Source organism: Oncorhynchus nerka, linkage group LG24 (genome assembly GCF_034236695.1).
Source record: "Oncorhynchus nerka isolate Pitt River linkage group LG24, Oner_Uvic_2.0, whole genome shotgun sequence".
NCBI lineage: Eukaryota > Metazoa > Chordata > Actinopteri > Salmoniformes > Salmonidae > Oncorhynchus > Oncorhynchus nerka.
In genome coordinates this window covers 95497796-95516602 of record NC_088419.1, presented here as the reverse complement: position 1 = coordinate 95516602, position 18807 = coordinate 95497796, and the positions used below count along the sequence as shown (strand labels likewise).

Below are 18807 nucleotides of genomic sequence, written 5' to 3'. Positions count from 1 at the left end.
AGTTATATTATAGTTGGGGATGTAGTTATAGTGTAGTTATAGTATAGTTATAGTATAGTTGGGGATGTAGTTATAGTGTAGTTATAGTATAGTTATATTATAGTTGGGGATGTAGTTATAGTATAGTCATAGTATAGTTGGGGATGTAGTTATAGTATAGTTATATTATAGATGGGGATGTAGTTATAGTATAGTTATATTATAGTTGGGGATGTAGTTATAGTGTAGTTATAGTATAGTTGGGGATGTAGTTATAGTATAGTTATATTATAGATGGGGATGTAGTTATAGTATAGTTATAGTATAGTTGGGGATGTAGTTATAGTAGTTATAGTATAGTTGGGGATGTAGTTATAGTATAGTTATATTATAGATGGGGATGTAGTTATAGTATAGTTATAGTATAGTTGGGGATGTAGTTATAGTATAGTTATAGTATAGTTGGGGATGTAGTTATAGTATAGTTATAGTATAGATGGGGATGTAGTTATAGTATAGTTATAGTATAGTTGGGGATGTAGTTATATTATAGTTATAGTATAGTTATATTATAGTTATAGATTAGCTGGGGATGTAGTTACAGTATAGATACAGTATAGTTATAGTATAGCTGGGGATGTAGTTACAGTATAGTTACAGTATAGTTATAGTATAGCTGGGGATGTAGTTACAGTATAGTTACAGTATAGTTATAGTATAGCTGGGGATGTAGTTACAGTATAGTTATAGTGTAGCTATAGTATAGTTACAGTGTAGTTATAGTATAGTTATAGTGTAGTTATAGTGTAGTAATAGTGTAGTTATAGCGTAGTAATAGTGTAGTTATAGTGTAGTTAGTGTAGTTATAGTGTAGTTATAGTGTAGTTATAGTATAGTTATAGTATAGCTATAGTATAGTTATAGTATAGTTATAGTGTAGTTATAGTGTAGTAATAGTGTAGTTATAGTGTAGTAATAGTGTAGTTATAGTGTAGTTTGTGTAGTTATAGTATAGTTATAGTATAGTTATAGTGTAGCTATAGTATAGTTACAGTATAGTTATAGTACAGTTGGGGATGCAGGTATAGTACAGTTATAGTGTAGTTATAGTGTAGTTACAGTATAGTTATAGTGTAGTTACAGTATAGTTATAGTAGTATAGTTATAGTGTAGTTATAGTATAGTTATAGTACAGGTATAGTATAGTTAGTGTAGTTATAGTGTAGTTATAGTATAGTTATAGTGTAGCTATAGTATAGTTATAGTATAGTTATAGTGCAGGTATTGTGTAGTTATAGTGTAGTTATAGTATAGCTATAGTGTAGTTATAGTACAGTTATAGTACAGGTATAGTATAGTTAAGGTGTAGTTATAGTGTAGATATAGTACAGGTATAGTATAGTTATAGTATAGTTATAGTGCAGGTATTGTGTAGTTATAGTGTAGTTATAGTGTAGTTATAGTATAGTTATAGTGTAGTTATAGTACAGTTATAGTGTAGGTATAGTATAGTTACAGTGTAGTTATAGTACAGGTATAGTATAGTTATAGTATAGTCATAGTGCAGGTATTGTGTAGTTATAGTATAGTTATAGTATAGTTGGGGATGTAGTTATATTATAGTTATAGTATAGTTGGGGATGTAGTTATAGTGTACTTATAGTATAGTTATATTATAGTTGGGGATGTAGTTATAGTATAGTTATAGTATTGTTATATTATAGATGGGGATGTAGTTATAGTATAGTTATAGTATAGATGGGGATGTAGTTATAGTATAGTTATAGTATAGTTGGGGATGTAGTTATAGTGTAGTTATAGTATAGTTATATTATAGTTGGGGATGTAGTTATAGTGTAGTTATAGTATAGTTATAGTATAGTTGGGGATGTAGTTATATTATAGTTATAGTATAGTTGGGGATGTAGTTATAGTGTAGTTATAGTATAGTTATATTATAGTTGGGGATGTAGTTATAGTATAGTTATAGTATTGTTATATTATAGATGGGGATGTAGTTATAGTATAGTTATATTATAGTTGGTGATGTAGTTATAGTGTAGTTATAGTATAGTTGGGTATGTAGTTATAGTATAGTTATAATATAGATGGGGATGTAGTTATAGTATAGTTATAGTATAGTTGGGGATGTAGTTATAGTAGTTATAGTATAGTTATAGTATAGTTGGGGATGTAGTTATATTATAGTTATAGTATAGTTATATTATAGTTGGGGATGTAGTTATATTATAGTTATAGTATAGTTATATTATAGTTATAGTATAGCTGGGGATGTAGTTATAGTAGTTATAGTATAGTTATATTATAGATGGGGATGTAGTTATAGTATAGTTATAGTATAGTTATATTATAGTTGGGGATGTAGTTATATTATAGTTATAGTATAGTTATATTATAGTTATAGTATAGCTGGGGATGTAGTTATAGTATAGTTATAGTATAGTTGGGGATGTAGTTATAGTATAGTTATATTATAGTTGGGGATGTAGTTATAGTATAGTCATAGTATAGTTGGGGATGTAGTTATAGGATAGTTACAGTATAGTTATAGTATAGCTGGGGATGTAGTTACAGTATAGTTATAGTGTAGCTATAGTATAGTTACAGTGTAGTTATAGTATAGTAATAGTGTAGTTATAGCGTAGTAATAGTGTAGTTATAGCTTAGTAATAGTGTAGTTATAGTGTAGTAATAGTGTAGTTATAGTATAGTTATAGTATAGCTGGGGATGTAGTTACAGTATAGTTACAGTATAGTTATAGTATAGCTGGGGATGTAGTTACAGTATAGTTATAGTGTAGCTATAGTATAGTTACAGTGTAGTTATAGTATAGTAATAGTGTAGTTATAGCGTAGTAATAGTGTAGTTATAGCTTAGTAATAGTGTAGTTATAGTGTAGTAATAGTGTAGTTATAGCGTAGTAATAGTGTAGTTATAGCGTAGTAATAGTGTAGTTATAGTGTAGTAATAGTGTAGTTATAGTGTAGTAATAGTGTAGTTATAGTGTAGTTTGTGTAGTTATAGTATAGTTATAGTATAGTTATAGTGTAGCTATAGTATAGTTATAGTACAGCTATAGTATAGTTATAGTGTAGTTACAGTATAGTTATAGTGTAGTTACAGTATAGTTATAGTAGTATAGTTATAGTGTAGTTATAGTATAGTTGTAGTGTAGCTATAGTATAGTTATAGTACAGGTATAGTATAGTTAGTGTAGTTATAGTATAGTTATAGTGTAGTTATAGTATAGTTATAGTATAGTTATAGTGTAGCTATAGTATAGTTATAGTGCAGGTATTGTGCAGGTATTGTGTAGTTATAGTGTAGTTATAGTGTAGTTATAGTATAGCTATAGTGTAGTTATAGTACAGTTATAGTACAGGTATAGTATAGTTAAGGTGTAGTTATAGTGTAGATATAGTGCAGGTATTGTGTAGTTATAGTGTAGTTATAGTGTAGTTATAGTATAGTTATAGTACAGTTATAGTGTAGGTATAGTATAGTTACAGTGTAGTTATAGTACATGTATAGTTATAGTATAGTCATAGTGCAGGTATTGTGTAGTTATAGTATAGTTATAGTATAGTTGGGGATGTAGTTATATTATAGTTATAGTATAGTTGGGGATGTAGTTATAGTGTAGTTATAGTATAGTTGGGGATGTAGTTATAGTATTGTTATATTATAGATGGGGATGTAGTTATAGTATAGTTATAGTATAGATGGGGATGTAGTTATAGTATAGTTATAGTATAGTTGGGGATGTAGTTATAGTGTAGTTATAGTATAGTTATATTATAGTTGGGGATGTAGTTATAGTGTAGTTATAGTATAGTTATAGTATAGTTGGGGATGTAGTTATAGTGTAGTTATAGTATAGTTATATTATAGTTGGGGATGTAGTTATAGTATAGTCATAGTATAGTTGGGGATGTAGTTATAGTATAGTTATATTATAGATGGGGATGTAGTTATAGTATAGTTATATTATAGTTGGGGATGTAGTTATAGTGTAGTTATAGTATAGTTGGGGATGTAGTTATAGTATAGTTATAGTATAGATGGGGATGTAGTTATAGTATAGTTATAGTATAGTTGGGGATGTAGTTATATTATAGTTATAGTATAGTTATATTATAGTTATAGATTAGGGGGATGTAGTTATAGTATAGATTATAGTTATAGTATAGCTGGGGATGTAGTTATAGTATAGTTACAGTATAGTTATAGTATGGGGGATGTAGTTACAGTATAGTTATAGTGTAGCTATAGTATAGTTACAGTGTAGTTATAGTATAGTTATAGTGTAGTTATAGTGTAGTAATAGTGTAGTTATAGCGTAGTAATAGTGTAGTTATAGTGTAGTTAGTGTAGTAATAGTGTAGTTATAGTATAGTTATAGTATAGCTATAGTATAGTTATAGTATAGTTATAGTGTAGTAATAGTGTAGTTATAGTGTAGTAATAGTGTAGTTATAGTGTAGTTTGTGTAGTTATAGTATAGTTATAGTATAGTTATAGTGTAGCTATAGTATAGTTACAGTATAGTTATAGTACAGTTGGGGATGCAGGTATAGTACAGTTATAGTGTAGTTATAGTGTAGTTACAGTATAGTTACAGTATAGTTATATTAGTATAGTTATAGTGTAGTTATAGTATAGTTATAGTACAGGTATAGTATAGTTAGTGTAGTTATAGTATAGTTATAGTGTAGTTATAGTATAGTTATAGTGTAGCTATAGTATAGTTATAGTATAGTTATAGTGCAGGTATTGTGTAGTTATAGTGTAGTTATAGTATAGCTATAGTGTAGTTACAGTACAGTTATAGTACAGGTATAGTATAGTTAAGGTGTAGATATAGTACAGGTATAGTATAGTTATAGTATAGTTATAGTGCAGGTATTGTGTAGTTATAGTGTAGTTATAGTGTAGTTATAGTATAGTTATAGTGTAGTTATAGTACAGTTATAGTGTAGGTATAGTATAGTTACAGTGTAGTTATAGTACAGGTATAGTATAGTTATAGTATAGTCATAGTGCAGGTATTGTGTAGTTATAGTATAGTTATAGTATAGTTGGGGATGTAGTTATAGTGTAGTTATAGTATAGTTATATTATAGTTGGGGATGTAGTTATAGTATAGTTATAGTATTGTTATATTATAGATGGGGATGTAGTTATAGTATAGTTATAGTATAGATGGGGATGTAGTTATAGTATAGTTATAGTATAGTTGGGGATGTAGTTATAGTGTAGTTATAGTATAGTTATATTATAGTTGGGAATGTAGTTATAGTGTAGTTATAGTATAGTTATAGTATAGTTGGGGATGTAGTTATAGTGTAGTTATAGTATAGTTATATTATAGTTGGGGATGTAGTTATAGTATAGTCATAGTATAGTTGGGGATGTAGTTATAGTATAGTTATAGTATAGTTATATTATAGATGGGGATGTAGTTATAGTATAGTTATATTATAGTTGGTGATGTAGTTATAGTGTAGTTATAGTATAGTTGGGTATGTAGTTATAGTATAGTTATATTATAGATGGGGATGTAGTTATAGTATAGTTGGGGATGTAGTTATAGTAGTTATAGTATAGTTATAGTATAGTTGGGGATGTAGTTATAGTATAGTTATATTATAGTTGGGGATGTAGTTATATTATAGTTATAGTATAGTTATATTATAGTTATAGTATAGCTGGGGATGTAGTTATAGTAGTTATAGTATAGTTATATTATAGATGGGGATGTAGTTATAGTATAGTTATAGTATAGTTATATCATAGTTGGGGATGTAGTTATATTATAGTTATAGTATAGTTATATTATAGTTATAGTATAGCTGGGGATGTAGTTATAGTATAGTTATAGTATAGTTGGGGATGTAGTTATAGTATAGTTATATTATAGTTGGGGATGTAGTTATAGTATAGTCATAGTATAGTTGGGGATGTAGTTATAGGATAGTTGGGGATGTAGTTATAGTATAGTTATATTATAGATGGGGATGTAGTTATAGTATAGTTATAGTATAGTTGGGGATGTAGTTATAGTGTAGTTATAGTATAGTTATATTATAGATGGGGATGTAGTTATAGTATAGTTTGGGATGTAGTTATAGTATAGTTATAGTATAGTTGAGGATGTGGTTATAGTGTAGTTATATTATAGTCATAGTATAGTTGGGGATGGAGTTATAGTATAGTTATAGGATAGTTGGGGATGTAGTTATAGTATAGTTATAGTATAGTTATATTATAGATGGGGATGTAGTTATAGTATAGTTATAGTATAGTTGGGGATGTAGTTATAGTATAGTTATATTATAGTTGGGGATGTAGTTATAGGATAGTTGGGGATGTAGTTATAGTATAGTTATATTATAGATGGGGATGTAGTTATAGTATAGTTATAGTATAGTTGGGGATGTAGTTATAGTGTAGTTATAGTATAGTTATATTATAGATGGGGATGTAGTTATAGTATAGTTTGGGATGTAGTTATAGTATAGTTATAGTATAGTTGAGGATGTGGTTATAGTGTAGTTATATTATAGTCATAGTATAGTTGGGGATGGAGTTATAGTATAGTTATAGGATAGTTGGGGATGTAGTTATAGTATAGTTATAGTATAGTTATATTATAGATGGGGATGTAGTTATAGTATAGTTATAGTATAGTTGGGGATGTAGTTATAGTATAGTTATATTATAGTTGGGGATGTAGTTATAGTGTAGTTATAGTATAGTTGGGGATGTAGTTATAGTATAGTTATATTATAGATGGGGATGTAGTTATAGTATAGTTATAGTATAGTTGGGGATGTAGTTATAGTATAGTTATATTATAGTTGGGGATGTAGTTATAGTATAGTCATAGTATAGTTGGGGATGTAGTTATAGGATAGTTGGGGATGTAGTTATAGTATAGTTATATTATAGATGGGGATGTAGTTATAGTATAGTTATAGTATAGTTATAGTATAGTTGGGGATGTAGTTATAGTATAGTTATATTATAGTTGGGGATGTAGTTATAGTATAGTCATAGTATAGTTGGGGATGTAGTTATAGGATAGTTGGGGATGTAGTTATAGTATAGTTATATTATAGATGGGGATGTAGTTATAGTATAGTTATAGTATAGTTGGGGATGTAGTTATAGTGTAGTTATAGTATAGTTATATTATAGATGGGGATGTAGTTATAGTATAGTTTGGGATGTAGTTATAGTATAGTTATAGTATAGTTGAGGATGTGGTTATAGTGTAGTTATATTATAGTCATAGTATAGTTGGGGATGGAGTTATAGTATAGTTATAGGATAGTTGGGGATGTAGTTATAGTATAGTTATAGTATAGTTATATTATAGATGGGGATGTAGTTATAGTATAGTTATAGTATAGTTGGGGATGTAGTTATAGTATAGTTATATTATAGTTGGGGATGTAGTTATAGGATAGTTGGATGTAGTTATAGTATAGTTATATTATAGATGGGGATGTAGTTATAGTATAGTTATAGTATAGTTGGGGATGTAGTTATAGTGTAGTTATAGTATAGTTATATTATAGATGGGGATGTAGTTATAGTATAGTTTGGGATGTAGTTATAGTATAGTTATAGTATAGTTGAGGATGTGGTTATAGTGTAGTTATATTATAGTCATAGTATAGTTGGGGATGGAGTTATAGTATAGTTATAGGATAGTTGGGGATGTAGTTATAGTATAGTTATAGTATAGTTATATTATAGATGGGGATGTAGTTATAGTATAGTTATAGTATAGTTGGGGATGTAGTTATAGTATAGTTATATTATAGTTGGGGATGTAGTTATAGTGTAGTTATAGTATAGTTGGGGATGTAGTTATAGTATAGTTATATTATAGATGGGGATGTAGTTATAGTATAGTTATAGTATAGTTGGGGATGTAGTTATAGTATAGTTATATTATAGTTGGGGATGTAGTTATAGTGTAGTTATAGTATAGTTGGGGATGTAGTTATATTATAGTTATAGTATAGTTGGGGATGTAGTTATAGTGTAGTTATAGTATAGTTGGGGATGTAGTTATAGTATGGTTATATTATAGATGGGGATGTAGTTATAGTATAGTTATATTATAGATGGGGATGTAGTTATAGTGTAGTTATAGTATAGCTGGGGATGTAGTTATATTATAGTTATAGTATAGTTGGGGATGTGGTTATAGTATAGTTATAGCATAGTTATATTATAGATGGGGATGTAGTTATAGTATAGTTATAGTATAGTTGGGGATGTAGTTATATTATAGTTATAGTATAGTTATATTATAGTTATAGTATAGCTGGGGATGTAGTTATATTATAGTTATAGTATAGTTGGGGATGTGGTTATAGTATAGTTATATTATAGTTGGAGATGTAGTTATATTATAGTTATAGTATAGTTATATTATAGTATAGTTGGGGATGTAGTTATAGTATAGTTGGGGATGCTGTAGAGTTAATAACCACAGAAAACCTCCTCAAACCCTCAGAAAAAAAACACCACAAACAGAATCCACACCAGCAACAAGTGTAATAAGATCAGACACAGGAAAAGTATTTTATGTGTCAAATAACGTCATCATTATGCAAAACTAAATTGTTTGTTTTCAAAAAAAGAAGCAGTCCATCAAAACCTTTTGGGGATGGACGAAGGCAGACAACACCTGTTTATTCATCAGAACCTTTTGGGGATGCACGAAGGCAGACAACACCTGTTTATTCATCAGAAAGACAGTCGATACATGGCAGCGGAATTGTAAACATTTCAATGATCAATAATTTCAGTAATTATTTCAGTAATATTTGTCAGCTATAAATAAGTTATGCCTTCCTTTACCTGTGGCAGGGCACATAAAACATTTGTGGAAAGTTTTGTGTCATCATATTTCAAGTTAGGTATATTGGTCCTGTATGTAGTTAACTTTTACAATGCACAAATTACATTTAGAATTTAGAATGAAAAAATGATCTTGTGTGTGTGTGCGTGTGCGTGTGTGCGTGTGTGTGTGCGTGTGTGTGTGTGTGTGTGTGTGTGTGTGTGTGTGCGTGTGTGTTAGAGCATTAGTTGTAAATTCAAGGCACAGTTTGCATTGTGTTTCATCCCAGCAGCTCAAGGCCTCACATGTTCCCGTTACCATGGTTCCCACTATATGACCAAGCTGCAAAGTCAAAAAAATGTGGCTATATCATAACAAATGTATGACATTTTCACGATACGGTCTTAAATTTAAAGGGATATTTCTGGATTTTGGCAATGATGTCCTTTATCTACTTCCCCGGAGTCAGATGAACTGGTGGATACCATGTTGTATGTCTCTGTGTCCAGTATTAAGGAAGTTAGAGGTATTTTCAAGAGCCAATGCTAACTAACTAGCGTTACTTAAATAACTGGCGTCTACAGGTATCTGCTAGCGTTAGCACAATGACTGGAAGTCTATAGGTGTCTGCTAGCGTTAGCACAATGACTGGAAGTCTATGAGCCAATGCTAACTAACTAGCGTTAGTTAAACGACTGGAGTCTACGGGTATCTGCTAGCATGCTATTCCTTTAAGGTTCAGGTTAGGCATGAGGTTAAGTAGTGTGGGTTAACGGTAGAGTGTTTAAAAATCAGGTCTGAAGAAGAGAAATGGTATAACTAAAAGCAGGGCTTCTGACTTTGCAACCTGTCCAGATTAGTGACGACCTGGTTACACGTCTCGTGTTATTCGTTGTATCTCTGGTTTCTGGTCCTAACTGCTTTCCTCTCGTTCAGGTACATGTTGACATAAGAGGTCAGAAGGTCATCCATTTTATAGCCCTGATGGACAAAGACACAAAGCACAGTATGAAAACATTAGTCAGAATAAGTGTATCTTATTAAGGCCAGGCACTTTACAACCCTAACAGGGAACTTTTACCAGTTGAATGTAGATACAAATATGACTATTTTTGTATACCACATTTTGTAAAATATTATATTGAAATATGCATAATATGAGGTGATATCTCATTAAATATGCATAATATGAGGTGATATCTCATTAAATATGCATAATATGAGGTGATATCTCATTAAATATGCATAATATGAGGTGATATCTCATTAAATATGCATAATATGAGGTGATATCTCATTAAATATGCATAATATGAGGTGATATCTCATTAAATATGCACATATGTGACCCGTTTCAAGAACCTAGGCTTATGTCACTACTTCACAGGAGAGGCATTTAAAAATAAACATAAAAATCTAAATACGTTGTTTTTTTGTTGCCAGAAAAGCCTTCTTGAACATGCAAACGAAAAACAAGAACACAGGAGACAGTTGTTTTTCCTGATTACATCTTCAAGCTAAAGGGCAACGATGGCATCCATTACAGAGGGTGAAGCATTCATCCGTTATATACGGGTGAGTCTAGCTACATTTTCCGATATTATACGTTTCTAATTTTGTGAAGCATTCATCCATTGTATACGCATGAGTCTAGCTACATTTTCCGATATTATACGTTTCTAATTTTGTTTCTAATTTTGTGAAGCATTCATCCATTGTATACGGATGAGTCTAGCTACATTTTCCAATATTATACGTTTCTAATTTTGTGAAGCATTCATCCATTGTATACGGATGAGTCTAGCTACATTTTCCGATGTTATACGTTTCTAATTTTGTGAAGCATTCATCCGTTATATACGGATGAGTCTAGCTACATTTTCTGATATTATACGTTTCTAATTTTTGTCAGAAAGTTCTCTATGATCTGTGTAGTACGGTAATATTATTTGTATCTAAGAAAACATTTTGAATTGTATTGCTAGTTATAGCCTAATCTTAGCTAGCTAGCTAACTTTGAACCTAGTTGGTTAGCTTTAGCTACCTGCAGATTCATGCATGGTGTTTGGTATTATGAGTTGGGATTATGGTTAATTGTTTAGCTAGCTAGCTACATGTCTAAACAAGACTCCACTATGCAATTAACCATTTCACTGTTCCGTTTACACCTTCTGTATCCTGTGCATGTGATAAATACATTTAGATTCGATTTGATATAGTGTTTAACAGAGATGGTAATGTGAAGAACAACATGATCTGCACCAAAGTCATTAGGATATACAGTGTAATCGGAAAGTATTCAGACCCCTTGACTTTTTCCACATTTTGTTACAATACAGCCTTATTCTAAAATGGTTTGAATAAAATGTTTTCCTCGTCAATTTATACACAATACCCCATAATGACATCACAATACCCCATAATGACATCACAATACCCCATAATGAAAACAGGTTTGTATCTGATTTACATAACTATTCAGGCCCTTTGTTATGAGACACAAAATTGATCTCAGGTACATCCTGTTTCCATTGATCATCCTTGAAATGTTTCTACAACTTGATTGCAGTCCACCTGTGGCAAATTCAATTGATTGAACATGATTTGGAAAGGCACACACCTGTCTACATAAATGTCCCACAGTTGACAGTGCATGTCAGAGCAAAAAACAAGCCATGAGGTCGAAGGAATTGTCCATAAGAGCCCCAAGATAGGATTGTGTTGAGGCACAGATCTGGGGAAGGGTACCAAAAAATGTCTGCAGCATTGAAGGTCCCCAAGAACACAGTGGCCACCATCATTCTTAAATGGAAGACGTTAGAAACCACCAAGACTCTTCCTAGAGCTGGCTGCACAGCCAAACTGAGCAATCAGGGGAGAAGGTCCTTGGTCAGGGAGGTAACTAAGAACCCGATGGTCACTCTGACAGAGCTCCAACAATCCTTTGTGGAGATGGGAGCACCTTCCAGAAGGACAACCATCTCTGCAGCCCTCCACCAATCAAGACTTTATGGTAGAGTGAAGAGATGGAAACCACTCCTCAGTAAAAGGCACATGACAGCACGCTTGGAGTTTGCCAAAAGGCACCTAAAGGACTCCCAGACCATGCGAAACAAGATTCTCTGGTCTGATGAAGCCAAGATTGAACTCTTTGGCCTGAATGCCAAGCGTCACGTCTGGAGGAAACCTGGCACCATCCCTACGGTGAAGCACGGTGGTGACAGCATCATGTCTGGAGGAAACCTGGCACCATCCCTACGGTGAAGCACGGTGGTGACAGCATCATGTCTGGAGGAAACCTGGCACCATCCCTACGGTGAAGCACGGTGGTGGCAGCAACAAGCCGTGGGGATGTTTTTCAGCAGCAGGGACTGGGAGACTAGTCAGGATTGAGGCAAAGATGAACAGAGCAAAGTACAGAGAGATCCTTGATGAAAACCTGCTCCACAGCGCTCAGGACCTCAGACTGGGGTGAAGGTTCACCTTCCAACAGGAAATGACCCTAAGCACACAGCCAAGACAACGCAGGAGTGGCTTCAGGACAAGTCTCTGAATGTCCTTAAATGGTCCATCCAGTGCCCAGACTTGATCCCTATCGAACATCTCTGGAGATGGAGGATGCAGGAGTATGGGGAGTTCATGGGGTTCTCCCCAGGAGTATGGGGGGGGGATCATACGGTTCTCCCCAGGAGTATGGGGGGGTTCATGGGGTTCTCAACAGGAGTATGGGGGAGGTTCATGGGGTTTCCCCAGGAGTATGGGGGAGGTTCATGGGGTTCCCCAGTCTGAGGCCCTCTCTCTCCAGATGAAATCTCGCGTCTTGTGACGGCCGGCCGCCCTACAACCTGCCCGCTTGACCCTATCCCCTCCTCTCTTCTCCAGACCATTTCCGGAGACCTCCTCCCTTACCTCACCTCGCTCATCAACTCATCCCTGACCGCTGGCTACGTCCCTTCCGTCTTCAAGAGAGCGAGAGTTGCACCCCTTCTGAAAAAACCTACACTCGATCCCTCCGATGTCAACAACTACAGACCAGTATCCCTTCTTTCTTTTCTCTCCAAAACTCTTGAACGTGCCGTCCTTGGCCAGCTCTCCCGCTATCTCTCTCAGAATGACCTTCTTGATCCAAATCAGTCAGGTTTCAAGACTAGTCATTCAACTGAGACTGCTCTTCTCTGTATCACGGAGGCGCTCCGCACTGCTAAAGCTAACTCTCTCTCCTCTGCTCTCATCCTTCTAGACCTATCGGCTGCCTTCGATACTGTGAACCATCAGATCCTCCTCTCCACCCTCTCCGAGTTGGGCATCTCCGGCGCGGCCCACGCTTGGATTGCGTCCTACCTGACAGGTCGCTCCTACCAGGTGGCGTGGCGAGAATCCGTCTCCACACCACGTGCTCTCACCACTGGTGTCCCCCAGGGCTCTGTTCTAGGCCCTCTCCTATTCTCGCTATACACCAAGTCACTTGGCTCTGTCATAACCTCACATGGTCTCTCCTATCATTGCTATGCAGACGACACACAATTAATCTTCTCCTTTCCCCCTTCTGATGACCAGGTGGCGAATCGCATCTCTGCATGTCTGGCAGACATATCCGTGTGGATGACGGATCACCACCTCAAGCTGAACCTCGGCAAGACGGAGCTGCTCTTCCTCCCGGGAAGGACTGCCCGTTCCATGATCTCGCCATCACGGTTGACAACTCCATTGTGTCCTCCTCCCAGAGCGCTAAGAACCTTGGCGTGATCCTGGACAACACCCTGTCGTTCTCAACTAACATCAAGGCGGTGGCCCGTTCCTGTAGGTTCATGCTCTACAACATCCGCAGAGTACGACCCTGCCTCACACAGGAAGCGGCGCAGGTCCTAATCCAGGCACTTGTCATCTCCCGTCTGGATTACTGCAACTCGCTGTTGGCTGGGCTCCCTGCCTGTGCCATTAAACCCCTACAACTCATCCAGAACGCCGCAGCCCGTCTGGTGTTCAACCTTCCCAAGTTCTCTCACGTCACCCCGCTCCTCCGCTCCCTCCACTGGCTTCCAGTTGAAGCTCGCATCCGCTACAAGACCATGGTGCTTGCCTACGGAGCTGTGAGGGGAACGGCACCTCAGTACCTCCAGGCTCTGATCAGGCCCTACACCCAAACAAGGGCACTGCGTTCATCCACCTCTGGCCTGCTCGCCTCCCTACCACTGAGGAAGTACAGTTCCCGCTCAGCCCAGTCAAAACTGTTCGCTGCTCTGGCCCCCCAATGGTGGAACAAACTCCCTCACGACGCCAGGACAGCGGAGTCAATCACCACCTTCCGGAGACACCTGAAACCCCACCTCTTTAAGGAATACCTAGGATAGGATAAAGTAATCCCTCTCACCCCCCCTCCCCCTGAAAAGATTTAGATGCACTACTGTTCCACTGGAGGTCATAAGGTGAATGCACCAATTTGTAAGTCGCTCTGGATAAGAGCGTCTGCTAAATGACTTAAATGTTAAATGTTAAATGTTCTCCCCAGGAGTATGGGGGGTTCATGGGGTTCTCCCCAGGAGTATGGGGGGTTCATGGGGTTCTCCCCAGGAGTATGGGGGGTGGGGTTCATGGGGTTCTCCCCAGGAGTATGGGGGAGGTTCATGGGGTTCTCCCCAGGAGTATGGGGGAGGTTCATGGGGTTCTCCCCAGGAGTATGGGGGGTTCATGGGGTTCTCCCCAGGAGTATGGGGGGTTCATGGGGTTCTCACCAGGAGTATGGGGGAGGTTCATGGGGTTCTCCCCAGGAGTATGGGGGGTTCATGGGGTTCTCCCCAGGAGTATGGGGGGTTCATGGGGTTCTCACCAGGAGTATGGGGAGGTTCATGGGGTTCTCCCCAGGAGTATGGGGGGTTCATGGGGTTCTCCCCAGGAGTATGGGGGGTTCATGGGGTTCTCCCCAGGAGTATGGGGTTCATGGGGTTCTCCCCAGGAGTATGGGGGGTTCATGGGGTTCTCCCCAGGAGTATGGGGGAGGTTCATGGGGTTCTGCCCAGGAGTATGGGGGAGGTTCATGGGGTTCTCCCCAGGAGTATGGGGGGTTCATGGGGTTCTCCCCAGGAGTATGGGGGGTTCATGGGGTTCTCACCAGGAGTATGGGGGAGGTTCATGGGGTTCTCCCCAGGAGTATGGGGGGGTTCATGGGGTTCTCCCCAGGAGTATGGGGGGTTCATGGGGTTCTCACCAGGAGTATGGGGGGAGGTTCATGGGGTTCTCCCCAGGAGTATGGGGGTTCATGGGGTTCTCCCCAGGAGTAGGGGGTTCATGGGGTTCTCCCCAGGAGTATGGGGGGTTCATGGGGTTCTCCCCAGGAGTATGGGGGAGGTTCATGGGGTTCTCCCCAGGAGAATGGGGGGTTCATGGGGTTCTCCCCAGGAGTATGGGGGAGGTTCATGGGGTTCTCCCCAGGAGTATGGGGGGGGGTGGTTCATGGGGTTCTCCCCAGGAGTATGGGGGAGGTTCATGGTGTTCTCCTCAGGAGTATGGGGAGTATATATACAGTACATGTTGACCTCTGAAACCTGCTCAGTTGTTTTTCATTCCATCATTTAAATGTATCATCAATCATACTTGGCTTAAAGTCGCCGTCCATTACAATGTTCTCGCTGGTCTGTCTGGATATCTTTTTATTTTTGGTGATCTTTGTCCAGACCTTTGTAGTGGAACAGGAATACACGTATTGGGAGGACATACACTTTAATAAAAAAACTAAAAACAAACAAACAAAACCGTAATAAATGTCTTTACCAGTGATGTTTCACATAGGATCTTGTTTCCCTTCACCAGGTTGCCCACGGTGATGTGGAAGTAGGTGGATCCACTGCACCAGTTAGCGATACGGTTGAACGGGTGAGTCGCAAGGACATCCTACGGGACAGATAAGACAGACAGGTCAGTCAGACATCTCTTTACTGTTCATGCTCTCTGTTGAATATTAATGTCAGTGGAGGGTCGTGTAAAACGGCAGGGTAGCCTAGTGGTTAGAGCGTTGGACTAGTAACCGGAAGGTTGCAAGTTCAAATCCCTGAGCTGACAAGGTACAAATATCTGCCGTTCCGCTCCTGAACAGGCGGTTAATCCACTGTTCCTATAGGCCGTCATACTGTTTAGAAAACGCTGATTTTTCCCCCTTTTTTTGTAGTTGTTGTATTTATTATCTATGATTTGTTTGCACTTTTCGTACTAGAATGCCCTGCTATAGTAAATAGTTTGAAACATAGTACATTCCCAGATGTAATTTTCAGAATGTATATGCTATCAACTACCTATTTATGTAAAAGTGGGAATTAGGGCTTGACATTGTTCGGGTTTCAACATCTACTCAAAATCAAGATTATTACTTGACATGCTATTAGATTGCAGAGGCCTTATTATTGTTTTCAGGTTTTATATAATGAATATAGGGAAGGGAAGATCCGAGTCATTTCCTGGTCCGAGTCATTCATTGCCTGAGACGTACCGTGACAACACAAATTGATGGTCAGTCCAATCAGCGAATGAGCATTTAAGGCGGGACTCTCGAGCCTCCAATGGCTGTGGATTTGTAACCCGATACCCCAGAATCCATCGAGGCTAACTGAATTCAAGCGGGGAAGCGGAGCTGTCAGACAGAACTGCCGTGAAGCAATTTGGCCCAACAGAAGTTGATTTATACGCACATTGCCTTGATAAAACAATACTAATAATATATAATAACGAAAGCCCCAGAAATACAGTAATTAACATTGAAGAGGAACCTTTTATAATCCATTCTCTCAAGAGGAAAACAAGGAGTCTTTGATGGTGAATGAAGATTGTGTGTGTGTGTGTATGTGTGTGTGTTGTGTTTTACCTTGGTTTTCGGGTGGATGATTGAGACCCCCTGTTTGCTGATGGCAATTCTGACGATATCTGGGAAGTTAGGGTCTGATGTTTGCTGGAAGAAGTAAAACATCTCTTTAGGTGATGGAAAGTAGAGTAGTGGCTGTTCCTTCATCACTTAGAGACATAGGCTGCGTGAACAAAATGGTACCCTATTCCCTATATATAGTGGACTACTATTGACCCAAATGGCACCCTATTTCCTATATAGTGCACTACTTTTGACCCAAATGGCACCCTATTCCCTATATATAGTGCACTACTTTTGACCCAAATGGCACCCTATTCCCTATATATAGTGGACTACTATTGACCAGGGCTCATAGGGTGCCATTTGGGACACACTCCTTACAAGAACTTTAAATGGGTCCATAAAACGAGCTGTGTCCTTCGAACTGCGATACACCGTCTGGAAAGACCCATTTCTCCCGAGGGAACTTCATTTGTGATTTAAAAAAATATATATATTTAAAATAAATTCAGTGTCGAGGTGCCATCCCGTACCTTCACTTCAAAGAAAGCACAGCCGAAGGTGGGCCAGCGACAGACCACCTTGAGAAACGCTAGACTGGCTTCTTCACTGGTCATACTAGCCTGCTTGTTATAGGCTGCAACGATGTTCTGGTAAAAGCAAAGACATTAAAACGGTCAACAACAACAACAACAACAACAACAACAATCCCATTCTTAAAACATTTTACATAGTTGATCCTCTGACCTCACCGATTGAATGAATTGAGTTAAGGGTCATTTGAGTTCAGGGGTCATGTAGGAGGTTAACTTGGAGCTGCAGTCCCAGACAAAAAAAGGGACACTACTGACTGTGTTTGTATACAGGTCACATGACGTCATTGAAGGAACACTCATCACCCAGTCCCTTCCAGCTATGTGCACTCATACACTCCTCCCAAGCATTGAGATTGGTGTAAACCATATCTCTTATACCGGTCCAGGGAAGTGAACAAGTGCACACTTTTGGAGGAAGGGACGAGTGAATGTATTAAGGGATGAGTGAATGTATTAAGGGACGAGTGAATGTATTAAGGGATGAGTGAATGTATTAAGGGACGAGTGAATGTATTAAGGGATGAGTGAATGTATTAAGGGACGAGTGAATATATTAAGGGACGAGTGAATGTATTAAGGGACGAGTGAATGTATTAAGGGACGAGTGAATGTATTAAGGGATGAGTGAATGTATTAAGGGACGAGTGAATGTATTAAGGGACGAGTGAATGTATTAAGGGATGAGTGAATGTATTAAGGGATGAGTGAATGTATTAAGGGATGAGTGAATGTATTAAGGGATGAGTGAATGTATTAAGGGATGAGTGAATGTATTAAGGGATGAGTGAATGTATTAAGGGACGAGTGAATGTATTAAGGGATGAGTGAATGTATTAAGGGACGAGTGAATGTATTAAGGGACGAGTGAATGTATTAAGGGATGAGTGAATGTATTAAGGGACGAGTGAATGTATTAAGGGACGAGTGAATGTATTAAGGGATGAGTGAATGTATTAAGGGACGAGTGAATGTATTAAGGGATGAGTGAATGTATTAAGGGATGAGTGAATGTATTAAGGAGAGACTCTCTTACATCAATGTGTGACAACCGTAAAAAAATAAAAATAATAAATAAATAAACCTGCTTTATAAATAAACGATTGATCGATCGATCACAACTGATTGATTGATTTTACCTTCTGCCAGTCCGTAGCGGACATGGCCTTCAGCATGTCGTTGGGCACCAGATCTTTCAGCATCTTGGGGATCAGAACGAACTGGGACTTGTCGTTGTTGAACTTTACCCTGAAGAGCAGAGCCCCTATGTTCACCATGTCGTCCTTGGTACATCGATGGTACCCTCTCAGGTACTTAGGTAGCTCCTAGGTGGAGAGAGAGAGAAAGGCTGTCCTGTTAGTATAATGAACTGTTAGCAGTGTTCGGGTCAATTCAGAAAGTAAAACAAATTCCAATTCCAATTTTTCCTCATTGAAAAAGCATTTATAATTGGAAGCTGAATGTCAGTGTACTTAATGAATTGACAGTTTTTTTAAAAATG

At 37.3% G+C, this 18807-nt stretch overlaps 1 protein-coding gene across 3 annotated transcripts in view; it reads right to left on the bottom strand.

Moving 5' to 3' along the window:
- Window positions 1-8556: 8556 nt before the first annotated feature.
- LOC115108701 (unconventional myosin-VIIa) overlaps window positions 8557-18807 on the bottom strand; it is an 82380-nt gene continuing 72129 nt past the window's right edge. For all 3 annotated transcript variants that reach the window (XM_065009353.1, XM_065009354.1, XM_065009355.1), the window contains 5 exons: window positions 18446-18631; window positions 17247-17363; window positions 16714-16797; window positions 15630-15749; window positions 8557-9842 (listed from right to left, as the gene is read on the bottom strand). In XM_065009353.1, the coding sequence (XP_064865425.1) occupies window positions 9747-9842; window positions 15630-15749; window positions 16714-16797; window positions 17247-17363; window positions 18446-18631 (603 nt within the window). In that variant the 3' untranslated portion in view covers window positions 8557-9746. The remainder of the gene's footprint in view (window positions 9843-15629; window positions 15750-16713; window positions 16798-17246; window positions 17364-18445; window positions 18632-18807) is intronic.